Source organism: Balaenoptera borealis (assembly GCF_965194805.1).
Source record: "Balaenoptera borealis genome assembly, chromosome: 12".
Taxonomy (NCBI): domain Eukaryota; kingdom Metazoa; phylum Chordata; class Mammalia; order Artiodactyla; family Balaenopteridae; genus Balaenoptera; species Balaenoptera borealis.
In genome coordinates this window covers 52,192,692-52,216,951 of record NC_138869.1, presented here as the reverse complement: position 1 = coordinate 52,216,951, position 24,260 = coordinate 52,192,692, and the positions used below count along the sequence as shown (strand labels likewise).

The following is a 24,260-nucleotide window of genomic DNA, read 5'->3' as shown; positions in this document are numbered from 1 at the left end:
TGTAACAGTAATTCAGTAATTCCTTATTAACAATTTTACAATCAGTGTTCAAATTTCCCTGCCGGTTTTTACCTTTTTTTTTTTTTTTTTTTGGTTGATTCTAACACAGTCCACACATAGATTTGGGTAATATATCTCTTCAGTCCCTTTTAATCTGTAGGCTTCTCCTCTTCTCCCTGCCCCCGCAGATTATTGGTTGAAGATCTGGGATGTTTGTCCTATAGAGTTTTCTTTCCATATTCGGACTGATTACATACCTTCGGAAGCATTTAACATTTTCCTTTTTCAAGGGATATACTTTTTGGAGGAAAACTTTACCTTCAATTGGACATATATGCTATAAGATGTAATGTTGATTTTACTTTTTAGATACAGAAACTGAGGAATGATGTCATGCATTGTTACCTCTCATAAATTGCTTCCAACTGCAGTATAACAAAGTGCATATTAAAACTACTTGCCAGGGCTTCCCTGGTGGCGCAGTGGTTAAGAATCCACCTGCCAATGCAGGGGACACAGGTTCAAACCCTGCTTTGGGAAGATCCCACATGCCGTGGAGCAACTGAGCCTGTGTGCCACAACTGCTGAGCCTGTGCTCTAGAGTCTGTGAGCCACAACTACTGAGCCCGAGTTCCACAACTACTGAAGCCCGTGTGCTTAGAGCCTGTGCTCTGCAACAAGAGAAGCCACCCAATGAGAAGCCCACGCACAGCAACAAAGACCCAACGCAGCCAAAAGTAAAAATAAATAAATTTATTTAAAAAATAAAAAAAATAAAACTACTTGCCATTTTTATCTAATAAATTAGCAAGAACAGTTTTTAAATGATTATTCCCAGTGTTGTAAAGATTCTTGTGAAACTGCTGTTTCGTATTTTGGAGTTTATAGAGTAAATTTGTACAATCTCATTAAAAATATTAGTTTTACATATAATCAAGCATCAAAATATTCAATAAAGTAATTCTGGCCCTTGAAATTTATTCTAAGGAATTAATACAGTGTTGCATTATTTAAGAAATGTCAGGATAAACCCAATTGTCCTACAATAGGAGTAGTTACATAAAAAAGATATATCAACTTTTTGAAATGATATGTAATTCTTGAAAAAAGTTTATTTGAGAACTAGGACATAGAAAAATATGAGAGGAAACAAAACAAAATTTCAGTTATAAACTATGTTGAATGCACACACAGGAAAATGTAGGTAGTTGTATAAATGCGTGTATTTTTAAAGTTTTTCCATGCAGTAAACACACTGGGAAGAACATTGCTTATATGCTTATAGTGTTTTGTGTCATATTCTCTTTACATTGATTTCTCTAATATTCTTGGTTTCTCTCTTAAGGACTTGATATGGTTTGCTGCTTTTTCTACGTTTATGTGTGAGAATATCACACATCTTTTTGCTTTGTTTCTCAGAATAGAAATGTACTGTCGAGAACTGACAGAGAGATTTGAGGACGTCTGGATAGTATCTGGACCGCTGACCTTACCTCAGACTGGAAGCAATGGAAGGAAAACGGTTAGTTACCAGGTAGGAACATGTTTTAATATTCAAGCTTATGTTATTTGCATGAGGTTATAATCTCATTCTTCATTCTACTTTTCAATTTCATTTATTCACCAGGATTTATTGAGCACCTGTTGGAATGATAGGCATAGAGGATAAAATGATGGGTTAAAAAGCAAGCATTGACTTCAAGGAGGTCACAGTTTAGAAGGGGAAATAGACATGTTATCAGTTAATTATGTTAAAGTGTGATCTGATATATAAACGCATAGATGAAGTGGTGTCAGAACGAACTGACCAACCCTATTTGTGGGGGTCAGGAAGACTTCACAGAGGAGGATATGTTTTTTTTGGCCCCGCTGCATGTGGGATCTTAGTTTCTCGACCAGGGATCGAACCCTCATCCCCTGCATTGGAAGTGCAGAGTCTTAACCACTGGACCGCCAGGGAAGTCCCCCAAGGAGGAGATTTTTGAGCTAGATCTTGATGGGTGAGTAAGAGTGAACTGAGTCAGGAGGGAAGCACGGGGACTCCAGAGGATTGATGGTGTGAGCGCCGGACACTTAAGATCAATAGCAGAATTCTGGGGTTTAGGTATCGTTACAGACACGGGCTGAACTCAGGCAGATGGAGTGAGGAGGAATAGAGGAATACAGGAAAGAGTAATCACAAATTCACTTTTTAGGTGAAGAAGAGGGAAGAATTCAGGAAGACATCCAGATTGCAGTTAGTTGAATAAATGGGAGGAAAAGCTTTTCTTTTAGATGCTTGGATTTTTTTAAAAAGGTGAAGTTTTTTTTACACGCACGATATTTGAGAACTTTATGAATTGAAGGAAAGGGAGATTGAAGATATAAGAGAGTATAATTAGTGGTGTGAGAGCTGTAGACAGCTTCTGTTATGCCTAAGATTAAGGATTCTGCCAAGATATGGACACCAAGGGAAAAGGAGGGTAGGATGAATTGGGATATTGGGACTGACATACATACACTAATATGTATAAAATAGATAACTAATGAGAACCTGCTGTATAGCACAGGGAACTCCACTGTACAGTAGAAACTAACACAACATTATAAAACGACTATACCCCAATTAACAAAAAAAAAAAAAAAGGAAAAAAAAAGGATTCTGCCAAGAAGGTAGCTGAACTGATATACTGTGAGATCTACAGAGGGTCGGGAATGAAGTGAGGTGAGGAGGAAGAAAGGTGATAGAGTCAGTGAAAGGAGAGGGATTGAAGGACTTCCTGGAAAGTCAAAGAGGAGGTGTGTTTGGGGGGAACATCTAGTAGATGTTTAGTAAATTATGCTTAGGTTACATGATTACTTAAGGGAGTCTGTGATAAAATTGAATGATCCGAGAAACAGAGTTAGGAAAATGAAAACAATTTTAGGGTGTATTCTGTCCCACTTGACTGGCTTATTATCAGCCCGTCTGGCTCTGATGAGCAGTGATGTGTAAGTCTCCAGGTGTTCACACAGGTGCTCACGCCCTCAGAGTATTCCAGGGGTTCTTGTGGGAGTGAAGGAGTGGCAATGGAGTTAGTATTCCAAGCAGATTAATCTCTCTCATCAACTTGCTAATTTTCGTATTTTTTGTAATACTAGAAGGAAAAAATGCCTTAAACCTCCCTGTGTTCTCTTATTTTTCGAATACTAATTATTCTTGAGCTTTGGTAAATCCTCTTTACTCTTACTTTTGGAAAATAGGTTCTCCCAGCTTTCACTTCTACACCTTAAATGATCAAATTACAGTTTTGTGTGGGCTTTGTTTTCATAAAATTGAAAAATTTGTATGACTAGCTTACTGTGTAGTAGAAGAAAAATGTATACAAGGTTTAAAAGGGACAGTTAACCAGTAGTTAAGAGCATTTCACAAAACAGCTTTTGTGTGTGTGTGTGTGTGTGTGTGTGAATATTTCTGTTAAATATGTTTTGGCCATATGCTGTCGTGGGAAGTATATTGTTTTTCTTAAGTTGGATATAATTTTTATTATCTATCTGCTAAAAGCGCCTAGAAGCAGTGATATGCTATTAGCAATGAGTGTACCCTGAGACCAGATCTTGGTTTCTAAAAAACCACCTCCTGCTGAAAGAACGCAGCACTTGCAGAAATGGCTGATTCCAGGGATGGTGCAGGGAAAGTACAAACTGGAACATCTTGTGCCAGGAAGCAGGTAAGTACTCAAACAAATGGTGAGGACATGTCAAAAGAACACAGGAATCAGCTTTATGGAGTTCTAACTTAACGTGTCTGGAACTATTTGATATCAAAATAAAATGGATTATAGAACTTATAAATAGGAATCCATATCTTAATACATAAGTAAACACATGGGTGTAAGGAGAAGCTTCTGTGTACCATGGACTGTCAACTAATAAGTTTATAAGAATGAAAGAGAAAAATCATTTTGTAGCCATCATGGTAATGTGTTTCAAACAATCATCAGTGGATGTTAAAACTAGAGAGTAGAAGCTTTATGATGAATAGGACATTTATATAATATATAATTCTAAACGAATCCCTCCACAAATTACTTATTGATAACAAAGCAAGAAATGGTAACTTCACAGTAGAGAAACTCCCCCTTAACCGAGTGATCAGAGTTAATATTGCATGTATGGGACTTACTGATAAATTGTACTTCCTGGTGTGATGCACTAAGGATACAATATCACTTCTGTGATATTTCTGGCCAAAATGCATAATGTTGAGTCTCATCATGCAGAAGTATCAGGCAAACCCCAAATGAGGGACATTCCGTGAAATAGCTGACTTAACATTCTTCAAAAATGTTAGTGTTGTCAAAGACAAAGGCTGAGAAATTAACTGTTCCAGGTTAATGGAGACTAAAAACTAAAGACTAAAACGCCTGAAAACAAAATGCATTGTGTTATCTTAGATCAGATCCTAGATCAGAAAACAAAAGTTGCTAAATAAGACTTTATTCAGACAATTGGTAACATTTGAGGTCTGTAGATTAGATAATTATATTTTATCAGTGTTAAATTTCCTGATTTTGATCATTGTACTGTGATTATGTAAGTGAATGTCTTTGCTCCTAGGAGATACATCCTGAAAGATGTGTCTATGACTTACTTTCAAAAGGGTTAGGGAAAAAATAGAGAGAGAGAAAAAGAGAGTGATAAAAGGAATTGGGCAAAATGTTGAGTTGATGAATCTGGGTGAAGGGTGTGCACGTGTTCCATATGCCATCCTTACACATTTTAAATTTGCAGTTAATTCAGAATGAAACAAATATATACGTATATACCTTTTAGTATATCTTTTCTAGACCAGAATTCTTACTACACTGGAATATGTAAAACTAACCACTAAAAAGACTTAACCTTGCTTCTCCTAAATAGTTGATCCGTGAATGACATTCAGGCGTGTTCAAGTAGCCTTGAAGAGAGTTTCAAAAGAGACCTGTCAGCTCTTCTCACCCTAATTAGTGTCGTAATGGTGAATGTGTGAGGGCAGTCAAGATCAGCTTCCTGAAGAGTATACTTTGAGTAACAGTCTTGTTTTTTTGTTTTTATTTTAAAGCATTATTGGTCTTAGGCCTTTTCTTTCAGATTCTGGGCCTCTGAACCTATATCATTAGTTTTCCATGTCTATATTAATTTATAGGACCTATTCATGCTCATACTGGCAAATCTTTAATTCGACAAATCTTTAAGTACCTCTCATGTGGGAGGATTGTATATGGAATTGTAAATGACATGCTTCAAACTACATTCTTGATTACTTTCTCCCTTCTTTCCTCTATTTCACATCCTGGGAGTCATCTCTCTCTCTGAATTTCTTTGAGTCAACAACTTTTATCAGTTCTTTTACTTAATAACTTGTACTCAGATTTTGCGGAATCTCTGAACACCTGTAATATTGAGGAGGACTCCACTAAGTTTCTCTGCACTTCCTACTTTCTGGCATAACAGGATGTTCCAGACTCGTCTTGGGCAAACTCTGGAATCAGCCATTTCTCTTGGTTCATTTTAATGGGGATTGGTATTTAGAAACCAAGATCTGGACAAGTTGATTCTTGAGTACTCGGTCTGCTGTTTGCCTTGTCATGTGTGTTCACCACATTTATTTTTAGCCGTTTTTAGTGGGTGGAGAGAGCCCCAAAGAACATAGTATGTGAATTCTATTGCCTTTCGTGGCGCACTGTTGGGAAGGCCTTTTTTCTCCATCTTCAATATTCCTATGCTTTTTTAAAATTTAATTTTATTTATTTATTTTTGGCTGCATTGGCTCTTTGTTCCTGCGCGCGGGCTTTTCTCTAGCTGCGGTGAACGGGGGCTACTCTTTGTTGCACACGTGCTTCTCATTGCGGCGGCTTCTCTCGTTGCGGAGCACGGGCTCCAGGCGTGTGGGCTTCAGTAGTTGTGGTACGCGGGCTTCAGTAGTTGTGGTACGTGGGCTCAGTAGTTGTGGCTCGCGGGCTCTAGAGCGCAGGCTCAGTAGTTGTGGCACATGGGCTTAGTTGCTCTGCGGCATGTGGGATCTTCCCGGACCAGGGCTTAAACCTGTGTCCCCTGCATTGGCAGGCGGATTCTCAACCACTGCGCCACCAGGGAAGTCCTTCCAGTGCTTTTTGAGAAGGAGATTTATAGCCCCTGGTCGTAAAGGAAGCAGATAACTCTGTGTGTTATGTATGTGTACATAAAGTTGAATGTTGATAGGAATCTATATCCCTCGATGGGTATGTAGTTTTTCATCTTTCATGGAATCATATCAAAGTGACATCTACTTTTATATACGTATTTATATTTTTCACTAATGATTTCTATTATAGCTTTTGTTAGATTTGGCATCAAACTTGATTTCAGGTGGAATTTTAAACTTAAAAATCTTTAGTATATTTATTAACATGAAAGCAAAATAGGATCCTTTAGTAAATTAAATTGGAAACATTGTCTCAGAGCTCACCATTTTAGGAATTTAGTTGGGCCAAAAATATTATATGTATGCGTACAAATATATACACGTATAAACTTGGGTGAATTTGGTTAAGGAAAACAGACATGGGAGGCAAAGCTAGGCAAGGGGAAGAGGTAGGAAAAGGTAGGATGTATGCCGAGAAATAGTAAGTCCCTCAGACAGTTGGATTAGAGCACTTGTATAGGGAAGAAGACGAAAATAAAAGGAAAGGATAAACAACAAGGACCTACTGTATGGCACAGGGAACTATATTAAATATCTTGTAATAACTGTAATGGAAAAGAATCTGAAAAAGAATATGTATGTGTGTGTATGTATAAAACTAAATGACTTTGCCGTAAACCTGAAACTAATACAATATTATAACATTATAAATCAACTATACTTCAATAAAAAGTTGTTTTGAAAAAATAAAAATAAAAGGGAAGGTTTGTACCAGGTGGTAGAAACCTTGAATGCCCAGCTAAAAATTCAGGTTATTTTCTAGCAATTCATAATAAAATCATTGTGGATAAAACCATGTCCTTTAGTGATGCTGAGAAAGGGGACACAGCATTGCCCAGCCCTCGAGGTGGGTCTGTTCCTCTCAAGGAATTAATATGTATTTGAATCATGAATTCCTGTTTCCCGGGGAATATCTTGCAGTTATGTGTGGCAATTCATGTTTTGTTTTCTTAAATCCATCCATTTTGTATTTACTTCTTGTTTACAACTATACTCTGAACCTTATTTTAGGAGGATGTAGCTAATAAAAATGAGGTATTAATTTACTTTTCTATCTAGGTAATGAAGCATATATGTGTATACTTTGGAGGAAGTGAAGCAGATGAGCTGGTATTTATCGAGGGCCATATACACCACCCAGTATGTAGGTAGCTTTGTTCATGCTATCCCAGTCAGTCCTCACAAACAGCTCTTACAAACAAGCAGTGGTTATCTTCTTTTATAGGCAAGGAAATTGAGGTTTTGAGGGGTCATGTCCAAGTCACATTGCTAGTAATTGTCAAGGGGGAAATCCAAAGGTGGCTCTCTCTACTTGTATGAGAATTGCCAGTCATTCGTAGTATTTTTCTTTAAGCTCTCAAAAGTCGACAGTGAAGGGATTGCTGTGCTCTTCATATATAGAAGCTTAAGGCCAGGAGGTAAAAAATGATGTGGATGGAGAGCAGTTACAAGTGATATTTACTAGCCTGCAAAAATAAGAACAGAAAATGGGCCAAGAGGAGGATTCCTCATAACCAGGCAGAAATGTCTGCTAGAATATGTAGGAAAGAATCACAGCATCATAGGACTTGAGTGAATGTGAGCCTGAGGGAAGATTGGTAGCAGTGATTTTATCAGAGTGAGTCATCTGACAGCTCTAATTAGAATCACCCCCTTTATTATAGCTTAGGTCATCCATGTGCCTATTTCTAGAAAAGATTGAATCAAGACAAGTGAAACATACCTGAAGATCCTGGCCTGAACATTATAATTGACCTGGCAAGAAAGTGAGCTTCAGATTTGACAATTCGGTAGTGGTGGTGGTGGTGATGTTAGAAGTACTTAACAGTCTGTGTTTTCCTTCTACAGCATTATTTTCCAAACTTCCACAACTCCTGGAGTGGGGAGGAAATCGAAAATATGTCTCCAGGGATCTTGGGGCATCAGCTGTAGTGATCAGGAATGTTTTTTTGAAATCTCCTCTTTTATCTTTATGCAATCTTCATTTCCATATCTATTTGTTTTAATTGAAATAAATTCTTTTATGTGTTAAATATTTCCTCACCCCCATCCTAAATTGCCTAGTAGAATTGAGAGTCTGGGAAGCTGTGCTTGTTTCACTGGCTTGGCATCTCCCACCTCTGCGCCGGGTGGGTGCCCCGTGTGAGAAGCACCACCTCCCAGGGTTTGAGCTCCCGCAGAGGTAGCACAGGTACCACACGGGGCTGCCACACCCCTGTTGACTCCCCACCCCTGTGACTCCCTCCCTTTTTGTTCCTCCAGCCTCTCACGTAGAGATTCCCTGTTTATCACACTGTCATGGTCTCTTTCTTTCACTTGATTGGCATGACCCTTATTTTAAGGGCTTCATCTCTTGATGTGTCCAACAGTTTTATTTTTGGAATTTCTTTTTCTTTTGTCTTACCAGGGGAACGTAACCAGATACATTACATCTATCTGAGTCTTGCAGGTACATATTTTTTCCTCACGACGCTGCTTGCTATTTCACTTAAGGCACAGTTGCTGCAGATATGACATGACAGAGGGCAGGCTTAGCCTGGGTGTTGTTTGCGGCCAGTGTCTTCTGGCACTGAGTCAGCATGAAGGCCCAGCTCTGTGTGTGTGGAGCTGGGGGTGGGCTGGGGGAGCAAATTGTCATCTCTGTCTCTTGGATAAGAGGGAATGAGAGCAGGTCAGCACGTACGGAAACTAATTTCAGGTCGCGAGCAAGTGCCAACTTTATGATTGTTATATATATTGTATTTTTTAGTGATTCCCAGTTGATTTCCAGCTTTTGTTACAACCTTGACAAGAGTTCAGTGCTTTTTGGTAATTTAACAGCAGCAAAGATTTCCTTTGTAAAGCATTTTTATACCTAAATGTTATATGAAAAGAATTATTGCTGATTTACTGATACTAAAGACTTGGTTCACGTTAAGCCCTCGAGTCCTTTGTTTAGGGCATCATTTGGGTCCAACCTGTTTTCTTCTCCTGAAACCCTATTGTCCACCTTGAACTGGTCTAATTTTGCTTGATCCCATGTTTCCCCACTGTCCCTCTGCAGAACCATCTTTTGTACCAATGCAATTGCATTTCTTTCTTTTGAATGACATCCACTACAAAAATAGCTTTTTTACATAGGCCTTGCAGATTTCAAAATCTTTTTTTTTTTTTTTTTTTTAACGTGTCTTTGTATCTTCAGAACTATTCTATGAGATAGACAGCTTGGGGATTGTTATTACCCATTTTATGAATGAAAAAAGAAGATACCAGTGGCTGTGACTTGCAACTTCATGCAAAGCCTCAGGTCTGTGGGGTTTCAATCTGCTGAACCATTCTGCTTCAGTACCCTAGTTTCTAGAAACATTTTCTGAAAGTCTTCCAGTTTTCCTGAAAGTGGGAAGAATTTATTTTGTAGGTTGAGTTGTTTACAGAGAAGATAGCTTTAAAATATTTCAGGATTTTTTTGTTTTTAAGTTTTAAATTCAAGGAAGAAACAATGAGGTTTCTGAATTTCCAAATAGGACTGGTTCCGATATTAGGCAGATTAAAGATATTTACTTCCTGAAAACAAAGCAGACTGAGTCAGAGAAGATAGATAGTGGCTAAGGTTTCCATTATTCTCTTTATTTCTGGGAATAGTGTTTTATGGCCCCTTTGTTGAAATATTGTGAGACCGTCATGGGTGGAAGAGTCACACTTTGTGGTTCTTAGTAGGAATTTCTGTGTCCATGAGGTTTCTCAAAAGTAATATTAGAGGTCCTCTAGCTATGTGAGAGTTTTTGAAAATCTAATAGAAATGGTACATTTCCATGAGGTAAAGCCATGAATCTTAAAATGCCAAGCTTCTTTACTTTTGGCTGGAATTTAATAAACCTGGTTAGAAGCTCTGGTTGGCAGCACATGGCCTAACCAATTAATTATTTTTGAGAGTTGTCATTTGTAGACAAAGAGTCCATGAGGAGAGAAAATAATCAAGTGACTGGTCTCCTGACAGTTGGAGTCTGAGATCTGTGCTGCAGTGATGGAGGGTGTCCACCAGGGGGCACCAAGGATTTGCTTAACTGTTGGCTCCCCAGCTAGTTAGTGCCTGGACCACCTGAAGCCCATTTAACCTCCCCCCACCCCACCTCCACCTTGTAAACTGTGGCTCAGCTGCAGCCATCCCCTCAGCGCTGCTGCTGCTCTGTATCAGCGTCTCACCACATTTTGCCTGCAGTGAAGGCTGTGGGTGTTTGTCTCCTCTCCTGGATGGGAAGCTTCTTGAGAGCAGCACCAGCTGCATTTACTTTAAAGCTTATTCCTTTCGGTATTTCCAGCAGTGCCGGGCACAGGACCTCTGAGTTGCAGTGTTGAGTTAACATCTGTTGGTGATCTGTGGGCTAGTTGTGACCCTCCATCGCGTTCACTTTCAGTATGTTTTTTGTCTTGAAGGGCATGTTTATTTTCCCAGCCGCATAAATGACTTGCTGGAGGGGGTTGTGTAGTTTCATAAACCTTACTCTAAACTGCACCCTGACCAACCACTTTCACTAACTTCCAAGGCAGTTATAGAGATCATTCCTGTGGAATGATGGGTCTTCCCGCAGCCCTGCAGTTGGCCTTGGCGGTGGGACTTCCCTGCGTGTTAGGCAGCAGATGGCCTCGGAGTTGTTAGGCTGTGCGCCGTGTAGGTGGGAGCTTGGGAAAAGCAGAAGAGAATCCTCTGTAGCTCTCATCCCTCTGCCTTATCTGGGCTCCCAGTGGGGCCTCCCACAGCAAGCGGGTTTGGCCTGGGAGGGAGGCCTCTTGCCGAGGAAGGGCGGGCCCGGGAGGAGCAGTAGTACCACAACATATTGTAGTTGGATTGTGTCATTTTATTGGAGACCATTAAGGAAGTGGACATTCATTTTTTTCTTTTCCAGAAAACAGATAATGGCTTCTAAGCCAATTGGAAGGAAATTTGAAAAGGTTTCATAACAGTGTTATTTCATTATTGCAGCCAACCTACACAGGCAACCAAGTTGTTTTCAGGCCTGACCCTGGCTCTGGCTTTTTCGTTGTGTGGATACCTTTCCAAAGTGTTTGATTTGATGACACATTCAGAAGTTCTGTGTTTGATAGCAGACCCAAGAGTGTGCAGAACTCTGAGCAAACAGCATTTACATTTACCTAATGTAATTTAAAAAATGAGCCACAGTCTAGGTGATACTGGAGATGGTAATACTGATGTGGTGTGTCTGGGTGCTTCTTGAAAGGCTGTTTGTTTAGCTCCCTAGTGAATTTGGTAAACTAAGGCCATATTTTTATTTCTAGAGCTGGGAGTTCCCCAAGCTGGCCGTTTTGACCTTTGAATGTTAGGAGCACCAGAAGTTCTGATTATGAGACAGAGAGAAGGTGACAGCTTTTCTTGTCCATTAAAAAACCCAGGACTCACTCCTGATATCCCTTTGTCCTACAGACGGAGCAGAGAATGGGACCCCTGCTCTTTGGGGTGGCATTGCTTTAAAGACGATCAGAATCTACCTGTTAAATGCTCATCTTCTCTGTGAATCTGTGTCTTGGTTTATTATTACCTTTGGCAGCTGAATTTAAATCCACTGGGGGTGGGGTGGGGTAGTTTGTAAGTACATTTTCAGAAATGCATCTTAAAGCTTTTCAGGAAAAATTTGGGACCTGCTAGTGCAGATTAGCATTGCAAATATGGCTGCTTTGCTTTTAGGTGATCGGCGAGGACAATGTGGCGGTGCCTTCCCACCTCTACAAGGTGATCCTGGCGCGCAGAAGCCCGAGGTCTGCTGAGCCCCTGGCACTAGGGGCCTTCGTGGTGCCCAACGAGGCCATTGGCTTCCAGCCCCAATTAAGTGAGTTCCAGGTGAGCCTGCAGGAGCTGGAGAAGTTGTCAGGACTGGTGTTTTTCCCTCATCTGGATAGGACTAGTGACATCAAGAACATCTGCTCGGTGGACACCTGTAAGCTCCTGGATTTCAGGGAGTTCACTCTGTACCTGAGCACGAGAAAGATTGAAGGAGCCCGATCGGTACACAGACTGGAAAAGGTCATGGAAAATTTGCAGAACGCAGGCATTGAACCTGATGAGGAGTTCATGACTCGCTACGAGAAGAAACTGGAAGAACTTAAAGCTCAGGAGCAGTCAGGAGTCCTGGAGGGAAAGTCCTCGTAGTTCACGTCTCAGAAGCGTGATGTCATCTGTAATGAAGCAGGTGCGGCCTCTTCAGATACTGTATTTTAGTGGCTTTGTTTTAAAATGATGGAATCCTAAATTTTAGACTAAATTTCTCATCAAAAGATGTCAGATGTTTTGGTTGGTATTTTATTTGACGTGGGAAACTAAGGAAACTGTTAACGCCTGCAGATCACGGGCTGGTCTTGTGTCAAGTTAACAGGAGGGCTGTGTCTGCGGGATGACGCTGTGTGCGTGTCCCTCTGGATGTATTGTATGTGAAGGCGTTCTATTTTCTGCCTCCAAATCGTACAGTGTCTTTGATTTATCTGCTCAGCCTTCTTGGAACCCAAGATTGTACGTTTTCTTTCCCTTGGACTTGAGTTGGTCTTAGAGATGGCTTTTAGATAACCTCTATGAATTATCCTGACCACATGTATTATATATTTGTTTCTTGTTCCTCCTCTCATGGACCTGCTGTTCCTCCTCTTCTGTTATGCAAAAGCACTCAACAACTACATTTTCTGCTCACTTAGTGTGTTCTGTATACTAAGCTAAGTGCTTTACATGTACTATCCTACAACTACCCTCTGAGGGAAATACCACTATCCTCATTTTACCCATGAGGAAATTGAGGCTTAGAGAGCTGAAGTATTTTGCCCAACGTTCATCTTCCCAAAGAAGTAATCCACAAGGAATGAGGCATATAACATGGGGTACATTAAAATCTTCCCTGACACAGAGGCTCAAAGACATACTTCTGTGGGTGTCTGTGATCCTGGGGCCTGCTTGGTAAGAGGGCTCTGGTTTCCTGTCTGCAGTTGAGCCATAGGGACTTTAATGTTCTCTGACTTGAACTCTCCTAAGTTCTTTGGGAAGAAACAATCACAGGTATTTGAACGTTAGAGGACAGTGCTTTATGGGGCTTACCTGAGTCCCTACTTGCCTTCAGAAATGCAATTCTTCTAGTGACTGGCTGGTGCCAAATTGACGTGTTTCTTGCTTTCCAGATGGGCTTTTTGTGAATCTCTGCCCGCAGATTCACCAGCTCATGGCTTGCTCACCTTTGTGCCTGCCTACCTGGTTGGCCCAAAGACCCAAAGACAGTTACCCCTGGGGGAAACAGTGGCTGTTTTTCTGAGCCAGATCTCTAGATTTGGGTTTACGTGGAATCCTTTCATGGGCTGTCATAAGTGCAGGCAGTAAAATATCTTCAAATAGAGCATAGGAACTTGTCTGACTGTGTCCTATCAGTACTGTCTTTCCAAGTGGTGTTACCAGAACAGTTTTTGTGGTGTTTTTGTGTTTGTCTCTAACAGACATGCCAAGGTGTTAAGATAAAGGTAAGATGAGAATGGTTGATCTTGTTCTGCTTTATTTGGGTAAACAAGAAGTTGGGGGGTCAGAACACTTCAGCCCGGTTAATACTGGCCTGTTTTATCACACTGTTCCCCAATTAGCTTGTGCCGGTCTTTTTCTTCTCAGGGAGAAAGAGCCAAAATGTCACTGTGACCAAAAATATCTGTTACTTTCTCTCCTTGTTGGAGAGGTGACAGTGGGGTCTGGGTGTTTTTCCAGGAGCCCGAGGGCGGCTCTGTGGGAGGGGTCCTACCGCCCGTCTCCAGAGGTGAGTCCCCGTCCGCTGTCCCCGGGGCCTGTCACTACATTCTCCTCTGAGCTGAATTTCCAGCAGCCTTGGGGTTATTCCCATGCTGTTCTCACTCCTGTGCCTCCACCTCGATGGTAGAAAGTCTTGATTTTTAGATCAGTAAATTAAAGTGTCTTAACACATTTTTAGTTCCTATGAAAAATGCTACCTAGTCATTGTGAAAAAGAGATAACTACTTATAATAAAAAAAAAATGCAGTCTCCCAATCCTCATTATTATATGTAGAAGTTTTGTTGGTATACAACAGGTGATACTTGAATTGTTGTCTCAACACTTCCCCTAAGAGTCCCTCCAAAACAAACTGAAATGTAAACACTGGGTAGAGCTCAGGACTTTCCTCTGGATCAGGTCACTTCCGCCTCCCCCGCGGGACTGTTGAGTACTTGGACTCAGTCGCGGCAGAGCCCTAAGCCTCCCCCCAGCATCAGGTGTGTCCCTCTGGTCAAAGAAGCACCTCGTTACTGACCTGAGCCAATCACCATCCAGCCGGGCCCTCTGCGGGTCCTGCCGCGGTCTCAGGCTGCACCTGGGACTCTGCCTTCCACTCTGTTTATGCTCAGGGAGCCCCTGGTCGGAGGGAGGCTGCCGAGGGAGAAGGACCAGGCTTTGGGGGCTCTGCTGCTGGGACCCGCCTCTGGGGGCGAGAGACTCACTTCCTAATCTCTCTCCACCTGCAGTAACATCTTTATTTCGAGACTTCAGGCTCTTTGGTCTATGGATTGAGACTATTTCGCCTATATCGTATGCAGCAAAGGGGGGCCTTCCACAAGTGGCAAAGGTAGGATGGGTGTGCTAGCCCCTTAAATACCTGTTAGTATTTCTGCCCTTGTGCCTCCATCTTCAAACGACTGAAAACCTCCGTCCCTCCTTCAGGACTTAGGATAGAGCCAGCAGGAGATACAGAGTATGATCTCAAGGGAATGAATGGCTTCCTACAGAGCTGGGCTCAGCCTGCAGCCCTGCTCTTGGAGTGACTGTGAGTATTACCATGTCGCCTGTGTTCCCTGCCTTGATCGTGAGTCCATAAATGTCATTGGCGTTAACATGACAAATCTCAAATTTCCTGTCAGCAGCCCATCCGCAACTCCAGGGTCTGCTGTTCTGTTCCCTGCTAACTCCCTCCCATGTCCACCCTGTGTGCCCTTCCCCTTTCTGGGCCCTCACTCTCCTCCCTGAGCCTCTAATTCATTCTGGTGGAGTTGGTCAGGGGTGGCGTCACATCGACCACGGAACCCCTGCTCTTGCCCACCTCCATGCCCAGCCTCTCCATCCGGCCTGCTTTTCTGGATGTCGTCATGGAGATGGTCTATCAGGGGATCCAGTGCTGCTTTTCCAGTCCACCCCCACCTCCAGGGACCAACCCTCAGGTCATCAGAGGGCCAAGTGGGATGTACCACACTCTGTATAATTTGGGGCAGGGGACATGGGGTGCTTGGATGGGCTTCTTTTCCATGTTCTTGAACTTGACAGTTCGGCCAAGGACTGGTCCCCTCTGAGTGCACAGCACCTCTAGGGGTCAATGTGGCCTAATGCCACACTGCTGGGACCTCGCCCGAACGCAGAGCCTCAGTCAGCAGGCTCTCAGGCTAGATGGGACGGGAGGGGTCATCTTGTCCAGTGCGCCTCATGTTTGGCTCATGTCAGAGTAGCCTAGGGAGTTTAATCCGCTCCCCCTCCAATCTTATTTTGAATAATTTCAAGCTTTCAGAAAAGTTGAAAGTGCAGTGAATGAATGCCCTCCCTCAATATTGTGTCTCATTGGTGTTCTTTTCTTGAACCATTTAAAAGTAAATCATTGTCTAAAAAAAAGTAAGTTGTAGACACAGCACTTCACGTTTTTTTTTTTTTGCATTTTCTCCTTTTTATTTTGAAAGTGAAATCTCTGACTGCTGAGTGGATAATGTGGAAACTAAGACACTGTCATTCCAAAGACATGTGAAATGGCTTCTACCAATATAGAAGATTTACTGAATAGTGTATCAGTTAACCCTAAAAACCAAGTTGATAAAGAGATTAAACAAAATAGATAGTACAGAGCTCCAGACTATACAATGCTTACTTGTATTTTTTCCTAATATTTTTACCATAGACATGAAGTATGTGTGATAGATATAAACATATGCAGAGTTAATAGTTGTTAACAAGGCCTTTTAGTGGTTGTTAGAAATCCATACTCTTTATACAGCAGATTAGGAAAAAATGTTTGTGTGATACCAATAAGATGCTGGATGTTATTTTGAGACATATTCATCTTGAAAGCAGTGAGAGAGAAGCTACTTATCATGTACAAGGGATCTTCAATAAAATGAACAGCTGATTTCTCATCAGTAACCATGGAGTCCAAAAGGCAGTGGAATAATCTATTCAAAGTGTTGGGGGTGAAAAAATAGTCCAGACACACTTGAGAATTGTTGAGTCTATATGTAAGAATAGCCTAGGAATTGGAATGACTTCTGAGGGTAGTTAGATCACTTTTTTTTTAATATATAAATTTATTTATTTGTTTATTTTTGGCTGCGTTGGGTTTTCATTGCTGCGAGCGGGCTTTCTCTAGTTGCAGTGAGCAGGGGCTACTCTTCCTTGTGGTGCATGGGCTTCTTATTGCGGTGGCTTCTCTGTTGCGGAGCACAGGCTCTAGGCACGCGGGCTTTGGCAGTTGTGGCACGTGAGCTCAGGAGTTGTGGCTCACGGGCTCTGAGAGCGCAGGCTCAGTAGTTGTGCTGCATGGGCTTAGTTGCTCCGCAGCATGTGGGATCTTCACGGACCAGGGCTCAAACCCGTGTCCCCTGCACTGGCAGGTGGATTCTTAACCGCTGCGCCACCAGGGAAGTCCCAGTTAGATCAGTTTTGAACTTCCTTTCTTACTACCAGGATCTGTTCAACCTAAAAATATGTCAATGAATATGTCTCAAAGTAACATCCAGCATCTTATTGGTATCACACAAACATTTTTTCCTAATCAGCACTTCACTTTTTTTGTTGTTTTTTTACTTTATTTTTTTTTAATTGAAGTATAGTTGATTTACAATGTTGTATTTCTGCTGTACAGCACAGTGATTCAGTTACACATATATATACATTCTTTTTTTATATTCTTTTCCATTATGGGTTTTTAAAAAAATTTATTTAATTTATTTTTGACTGCATTGGGTCTTCGTTGCTGCACACGGGCTTTCTCTAGTTGCGGTGAGCGGGGGCTACTCTTCGTTGTGGAGCACGGGCTTCTCATTGCAGTGGCTTCTCTTGTTGCAGAGCACAGGCTCTAGGTGCGTGGGCTTCAGTAGTTGTAGCACATGGGCTCAGTAGTTGTGGCTCGCAGGCTCTAGAGTGCAGGCTCAGTAGTTGTGGCACACAGGCTTAGTTGCTCCGTGGCATATGGGATCTTCCCAGACCAGGGCTCGAACCCGTGTCCCCTGCATTGGCAGGTGGATTCTTAACCACTGCACCACCAGGGAAGCCCTCCATTATGGTTTATCATAGGATATTGAATATACTTCTCTGTGCTATACAGTAGACCTTGTTGTTTATCCATTCTATATATAATAGCTTACGTCTGCTAACCCCAACCTCCCACTCCATCCCTCCCCCAACCCCCTCCCCCTTGGCAACCACAGGTCTATTCTCTATGTCCATGATTCTGTTTCTGTTTCGTAGGTTCATCTGTGTCATATTTTAGATTCCACATATAAGTGATATCATATGGTATGTTTCTCTGTCTGACTTAACTTAGTATGATAATCTCTAGTTGCATCCATGTTACTGCAAATGGCATTATTTTGTTCTTTTTTATGGCTGAGTAGTATTCCATTGTCTGTATGTACCACATCTTCTTTATCCATTCATCTGTTGAGGGGCATTTAGGTTGCTTCCATATCTTGGCTATTGTGAATAGTGTTGCATTGAACATTGGGGTGCATGTATCTTTTCGAATTAGAGTTTTCTCTGGATATATGCCCAGGAGTGGGATTGCTGGATCATATGGTAGCTGTATTTTTAGTTTTTAAAGGAGCCTTCATACTCTTCTCCATAGTGGAGAATTAATTATTAAATAGAATAGGTCCCCAATGAATCATCCATCCTGCTTGCCAAGTACTCTTTGGGCCACATGTAGGAGGCCTGAGGGCCAGCCAAGGAGGTGGCCTTGAGGAGGCCTCTTGACTCTCGTGGCACCTTCCTTGTCCTAGTCAGAGACCAGAGGTGCCTCCACCCACTCTTGGGTGCTCTGTCCCCCAATTTTGCATCCAAAATTGCTCCCAAGTTTCTCACCCTCCACTGTCCCCATCCTAGTCCAAGCCCCGTCATCTCTCCCTACAGAGACCACCTGACCTGTTTCCCCTCATCTATTCTTATGCCCCACAGATCTTTCCCTCATAGCAAGAGGTGGGATCTTTCTAAAGTACAAACCCAGATGGCAACCGTGCCCCTCCCCGCAAATAATAAAAAAGCATGTACAACAAGGCACCTCTTTGTGTGCCCCTGGGTCACGTCCACACTCCGCTCCTGGCTCCCCCTCACTCCCATGCCAGCCACGTGGGCCATCTTTCCCTTCTGGACCAGGCTGCGACCCTTCCCTCTCTCTGCCTGGCAACACCCACCTCAGTCAACACAAATGCCATGTCTTCATCAGAGGTCTTCCCTGTTGCCGCCCCTGGATATTCGTACTCGTTGTACTTTGTCCCACCCCACCCCCTCACTGTTTTGTAATTATAAAGAGCCCTGGTTTGTGGATTTTGAGGTTAATGTCTGTCTCCCCAGGATGACCTTGAGTTCCATGAGGGCATGGGCCTCCTCTGTTTGTGCTCATTTTTTTAACTCCAGAACCTGGGAGATGTTCAGCACATGTTTGCTAAAGGAAGAATGGACAGATGCCTCGGTTTCCCCAGCTGGTCCCGTGTGTAGGCTGACATCACTTAGCAGGAGTGAGGGAGTGAGGTAAGGGATCCCTTTGGCTCCGGGGCCTCCTGTCACTCGCGCCTGGGGAGTCCCGCTGCCATCAGGCCCGCAGGCCAGGCTGTGGCCCCACTGCTCCGTTTTTATTTATCCTGCAGACGTCAGAGTCTCTACAGGAGGAGGAGGGTGGTCACGCAGCAGCTGGGGCTGGCGGGAAGGAGACACATGGGGCCAGGTGGTCTTCAGCTGGGGCACAGGAGCAGAGAAATTGGCACGGGGGGCTCTGCAGCAGGTGGGTGGCGAGGGCTGGGCGGGCTGCCCATAATCGAGGAGCTGACAGTGGGCGTAAAGAGCCCGCTTAGTGCAAGTGGAGGACTGGGGGTGGGAAGGCCAGAGCTTCAGCCCCCCGACCCAGCCATTCCTCTGGCCTCTGCTAGTCTCCCTGCTCTGGGCTTCTAGAACCCCCAGGCCCCCAGCCCCTGTGACGCCCTCCACTCTCCCAGCCTCCCTGTCCCTCAGCTCCCCAGTCGCCACCTGTGGCCCGTCCTGCCAGTGGCCTGGGCCCTGCTGGCCAGCCCCCTTCTCTCATCACCTCCTCCTACTCCCTGTGGCACCCTGGCACCAGGCCCAGGTCTGTGTGGACTGATTTCCCGACACTCCTGTCCTCCCTGCCCCACACCCCCAGGGAGGGGCTCCCTTGGGGATCCAGCTTTCCCCAGAGGTCAGGTGCGGGGAGGATGGGGCTGACGGAGGGCCTGGTCCACCCCGAGCTCTGGAGCTGAGCTAGGGAGAGGGCATGGAGGGAGAGGAGGGCATGTGGGGCCACTGCGGGGCAGGGGATGGGGTCCCCGAAAGGCCACACTACCTCCCCACTTTCCTTGGTCTTGCCTGGTGCCATCTGCCCTTCCCAGCTCTTCCTCAGTCTTCACTGTCCCCTCTGGTCCTTCCAGCTTCTCATGGTCCCTCTCATTGGTGACTGAGGAGCTGGGGCCTAGTCCATTCTGCGCGTCAGGAAGGACGGGCTGCGGGGAGCTTTCTGCTGCATTGTGTGTGTAACTAGTGTCCCGGGGGTGGGTGGCTATCGGGGGGTGGTCCTAGGTGGAGGACCTATGAGGGGTGTGTCAGTAAACAGAGAGCAGTTCAGGAAACCAGTGGATGTTACTGTGGAAGGGACTTAGAGATTGTCCTTAACCATTTACAGATGAAAACACAGGGCTCTGGAAGAGGGAAATTGGATTGGCATGAACAAGTCACATGGGGGCTGGTAATCATGCTCATCATTATCATGCTGGATATTTATTAAGTGCTTACTGTGTACTAGGGATTATTGTAAATTTTTTGTGTTTTAGTTTATACAATCCTCACACTACGCTAGGAGGTAAGTATTGTCATGCCCATTTTACAGATGAGAAAAGGGAGACTAGAACAGTGAGGTCAGTTTCTCCAGATGGTACAGCAAGCCCATGCAGAGCGATGGAATGTTGTCACACTGCCCAGGGAGTTTTGCTCCTTCAGATGGTGACATATGTATTAATATATAAAGCATTTCTTTAGAGCTCCTTAAAAACAATAGCAGACATTTCACCAAAGAGGATATAGGAATGGCTAATAAGCACATGAAAAGATGCTCAACATCATTTGTCATCATTAGTCATCAGGGAAATGCAGATTAAAATTACAGGATACACCCACGCAATTGGCTAAAATTAAAGGAAAAAAAAAAAGACAATTCCAAATGTTGGCATGGATATGGAGCAACTGGAACTCTCATTGCTGGTGGGAATGAATGATGAACAACCACTTTGGAAAATATTTGACAACTTCTTATAGAGTTAAACATACACTAATCAGATGAAACTGATTAGTTGTCCCCTGAAACTAAATTTCTAGGCATTTACCCAAGAGATAAAAACATATGATCAGACAAACACAAGTACACAATGTTGATAGCGGCAGCTTTATTCCTGATGGCAAAAAACTATAAACAACCCAAATGTCCAGTCCATCAACTATTGAATGCAAAACTAACCATGGTACATCCATTTAATGGAGTACCTCTCAGCAATAAAAAGGAACAAATCAACACAGGCAGCAACATGGATGAGGCTCAAATGCATTATGCTAAGTGACAGCAGCCAGACACAAAGGCTACATGCAGTATTATTCCATTCAAATGAATGCTCCAGAAAACAGAACTACAGGAACAGAAAACACCTCAGTGGATTCCAGGGACTGGGGTTGGGAAAGGGGTTGAATGTAAAGGAGCATGAGGACGTGATGGAAATATCTGATATCTTGATTTTGGTGGTGGTTATACTGCTTATACATTTGTCAAAACTCACCACACTGTGCATTTAAAAAGGGTGAATTTTGGGACTTCCCTCGTGGTCCAGTGGCTAAGACTCCAAGCTCCCAATGCAAGGGGCCCAGATTTGATCTCTGGTCAGGGAACTAGATCCCACATGCTGCAACTAAGAGTTCGCATGCCACAACTAAAGATCCCACACATGGCAACTAAGACCCAGCGCAGCAAAATGAATAAATATTAAAAAAAAGAAAGAAAGAAACAAGGGCTAAGATCTTAAAAATAAAAAGGGTGAATTTATTACGTGTAAATTATACCCTACAGAACCTGATCTAAGTATACAAACAGTGGCTGGAGAGGATAGAAAGTACGATGGTCATTGTTGCCTCATTGCGAAAGTGACATCCGAGGAAAGAGGGGAGCCATGCACTCTCTGGGAGAAGACTGTGTCAGAGAGGGACCAGCCACTGCTGAAGCCCTCAGGTGAGGCGTGCACGGCCTGGGCAAGAGCCAGCAAGGAGCTGGTGTGGCTGAAGTGGAGTAAGAGCGGGGTTGTAGACGGGCTCAGACAGGCCCTGGGGAGCGGGGTGCATTGAGGGGCTGCAGAGGGCTCAGGCTGTTCTCTGAGTGTGATGGGGGCCACTCGGGGGTTCTGTGCAACTTGCCTTTTAATAGACGCCACTGGCTGCTGTGTTGAGAACGGTCTGGGCCAGGGACCAACCAGGAGGCCTTTGTAAGAATCCAGGCAAGAGGCGTTGGTGGCTCAGACCAGCATGGCAATGGTGGTGTTGAGGAGTGGTCGGATTTGGGATATATGTTGAAGGCAGAGCCGGCAGGATTTCCTGCTGGATTGGATGTGGGGTGTGTGAGAGAGAGGAGGTAGGGATGATGCCAGGGTTTTTGGCCTGCGCAGCTGGAGCTCCAGCTGAAAACCCCATGGGGGCTGTTACCTGTCCCTGGGGCCTGTGGCTGAAGTCAAGACAGACACGGGGGAGGGCTCGGCCCTGCTCCTGGCTCTGGGGCTCGGGATGGGCTGCCCGTACTGGGTATTCCATTACCCTTTATTTATTGGCCTTATTGGCTTTTGTCATTTCCTCGTCTCCCGTCTGGAGAGAAGACTATAAATGTGATGGATTGATACAGGATACAGGAGGCCCAATTATCTCTGTCGAGCCGGCCTCTCCTCTTGGTCAAGCCCTCCCCGTTCTCTGTCTTTGCAGCACCTCCCATAGCCTTGCAGGCAGAAGCAGCCTGGTCCCTGGCTGTCCAGGAAGAGGGAGTGCAGCCCAAGAGGGTGAGTGGCAGACAGACGGTCCCCAGGAGACACAGCTCCAAGAGCAAATACAGGAGGCAAGCTCAGCCCCACAGAGGCCGGGCCGGAGGACAGCGGGGTGGGAGGGCAGGACGTACCGCCGCCGGTCAGCCCACACCCGGGGAAGGGGGCTCTGATTCGACTTGCACGCCTTTCTGGAATCCGAGCTGGCGCCTCCCTCCACGAACGCTGGGGTGATGGGGCTTTTCTCTCCGGCAGCAGGTGCCTGGCAGCTGCCCATGGATGCCAGCCCCGTGAACTGGCCTGGGAGGAAGTGCTTGTCGGAGTGGTGATTGTACGTGCTGGGCTTGGGCTTGGGCTTGGGCTTGGGCTTGGCCCGTCCCCGTCCGCTGCCCTTCAGGCTGACTTGGGACACCCACAGGAGAGTGGCGCCTTGGGTGGGGGCCCCCGGGGTCCCTCTGGGATCCCCCCAGGATCCCCTGAGACAGAGCTTGGCAGCTGCCAGGCTTTGAGTGTCATTTCTGGACCAAATCCCTCGGCCCCCACCTCAGGCCTGTCTGCCTGCCTCTGTCCCTGGGAATGTCCTGAGGCCCCTGGCCCAGGGCGGTGGGGACAGGAAGCCTGAGGTTCCTTCTTAGGATTTCAGGCATCTCCCTGTGGTCACGCCCTGCTCGCTCCCCAACACGGACCCTGGTTACTGTGCCTTGAGCGTGCGTGTGTGTGAATCCGCACCTGCCTCTCCATGTAGGCGAGGATCTCATGTAGGTGACGTCCTTCCAGAAGAACAAAGAGTGGAAGGTGGGACTGTGGGTGAGAATAGGAGCCAGGGACCTAAGAGGACAGAAGGGCAGGAAGGATTCAAATGGAGGAGAGGATCCAGGTGTACCCAGTGGACAGTGAACGGCTGGGTTGAGGGGGTGTCTCTTGTGCCAGCATTCTGGGGCTGCTCTCTGTGCAGGAGCATCTCTCTCCCTGCCAAGGGCTGAGATCCTGAGCTGCATGCCTTCCTTCTGACACAGGAGCCGGCATCTGTCCCTCACGGAACCTGGACCCCAGCCTCACCCCAGAGTGGCCAGGTGACAGCTGTGGCGGTGTGGTGACTGCAAGGCCCACTCTTGCCTCCCTCCAGATGCGCCTGACACCTCCCAGGCCACTTCAGGCAGCTACAGAGACCCACACAAGGGTCCCCACACCCAGAATCCAAGTTTTGGCTTCAAGAACAGTGAGGAGCTCCTGCACTGGCCCATTCCAAGCAGTAGTGACCTGGAGCGTGTCAGAGAGGAGGCCTGGCCCTTTACTGCTTATGGTGAGTGCCCCAGCCTCCCCCCACCTCCACGGGCTCCACAAAGGGTTACTGAGCCACTGCCGCGTGCCAGCCGCTGAGCGAGGGACCGGCCACAGTGCTGAGTAAAGCGCACTTAAACCCTGTCCTCATGGTTTTGTTTTGCTTTTAATTCTTACTTTACATGGGAGCACTGTATAGTTGATTAACAATGTTCTGTTAGTTTCAGGTATACAGCAAAGTGATTCAGTTATACATACACCTGTACCTATTCTTTTTCAAATTCTTTTTCCTTTAAGGTTATTACAGAGTATTGAGCAGAATTCCTGTGTTATACAGTAGGTCCTGGTTGATTATCTGTTTTATATACATTAGGGTGTATATGCTAATCCCAGCCTCCTCATTGATCCCTTTCTCCACCTTTCCCCTTTGGTAACCATAAGTTTATTTTCTAAGTCTGTGAGTCTGTTTCTGTTTTGTAAATTAGTTCATTTATATCAATTTTTAAAGATTCC

At 44.6% G+C, this 24,260-nt stretch overlaps 1 protein-coding gene across 17 annotated transcripts in view; it reads left to right on the top strand.

The window, feature by feature from the left end:
* The window catches only part of EXOG (exo/endonuclease G), a 58,627-nt gene that overhangs the window by 10,974 nt on the left and 23,393 nt on the right, over window positions 1–24,260 (top strand). For 6 of the 17 annotated variants that reach the window (XM_082348719.1, XM_082348709.1, XM_082348717.1 and 3 more), the window contains 8 exons: window positions 1,420–1,534; window positions 11,865–14,423; window positions 14,673–14,773; window positions 14,869–14,971; window positions 18,814–18,927; window positions 21,515–21,673; window positions 22,411–22,797; window positions 23,483–23,769. In XM_082348719.1, coding sequence (XP_082204845.1) covers window positions 1,420–1,534; window positions 11,865–12,326 — 577 coding nt within the window. In that variant the 3' untranslated portion in view covers window positions 12,327–14,423; window positions 14,673–14,773; window positions 14,869–14,971; ... (2 more) ...; window positions 22,411–22,797; window positions 23,483–23,769. The remainder of the gene's footprint in view (window positions 1–1,419; window positions 1,535–11,864; window positions 14,424–14,672; window positions 14,774–14,868; window positions 14,972–18,813; window positions 18,928–21,514; window positions 21,674–22,410; window positions 22,798–23,482; window positions 23,770–24,260) is intronic. The other 11 variants (XM_082348715.1, XM_082348703.1, XM_082348707.1 and 8 more) reach the window with 11 other exon arrangements.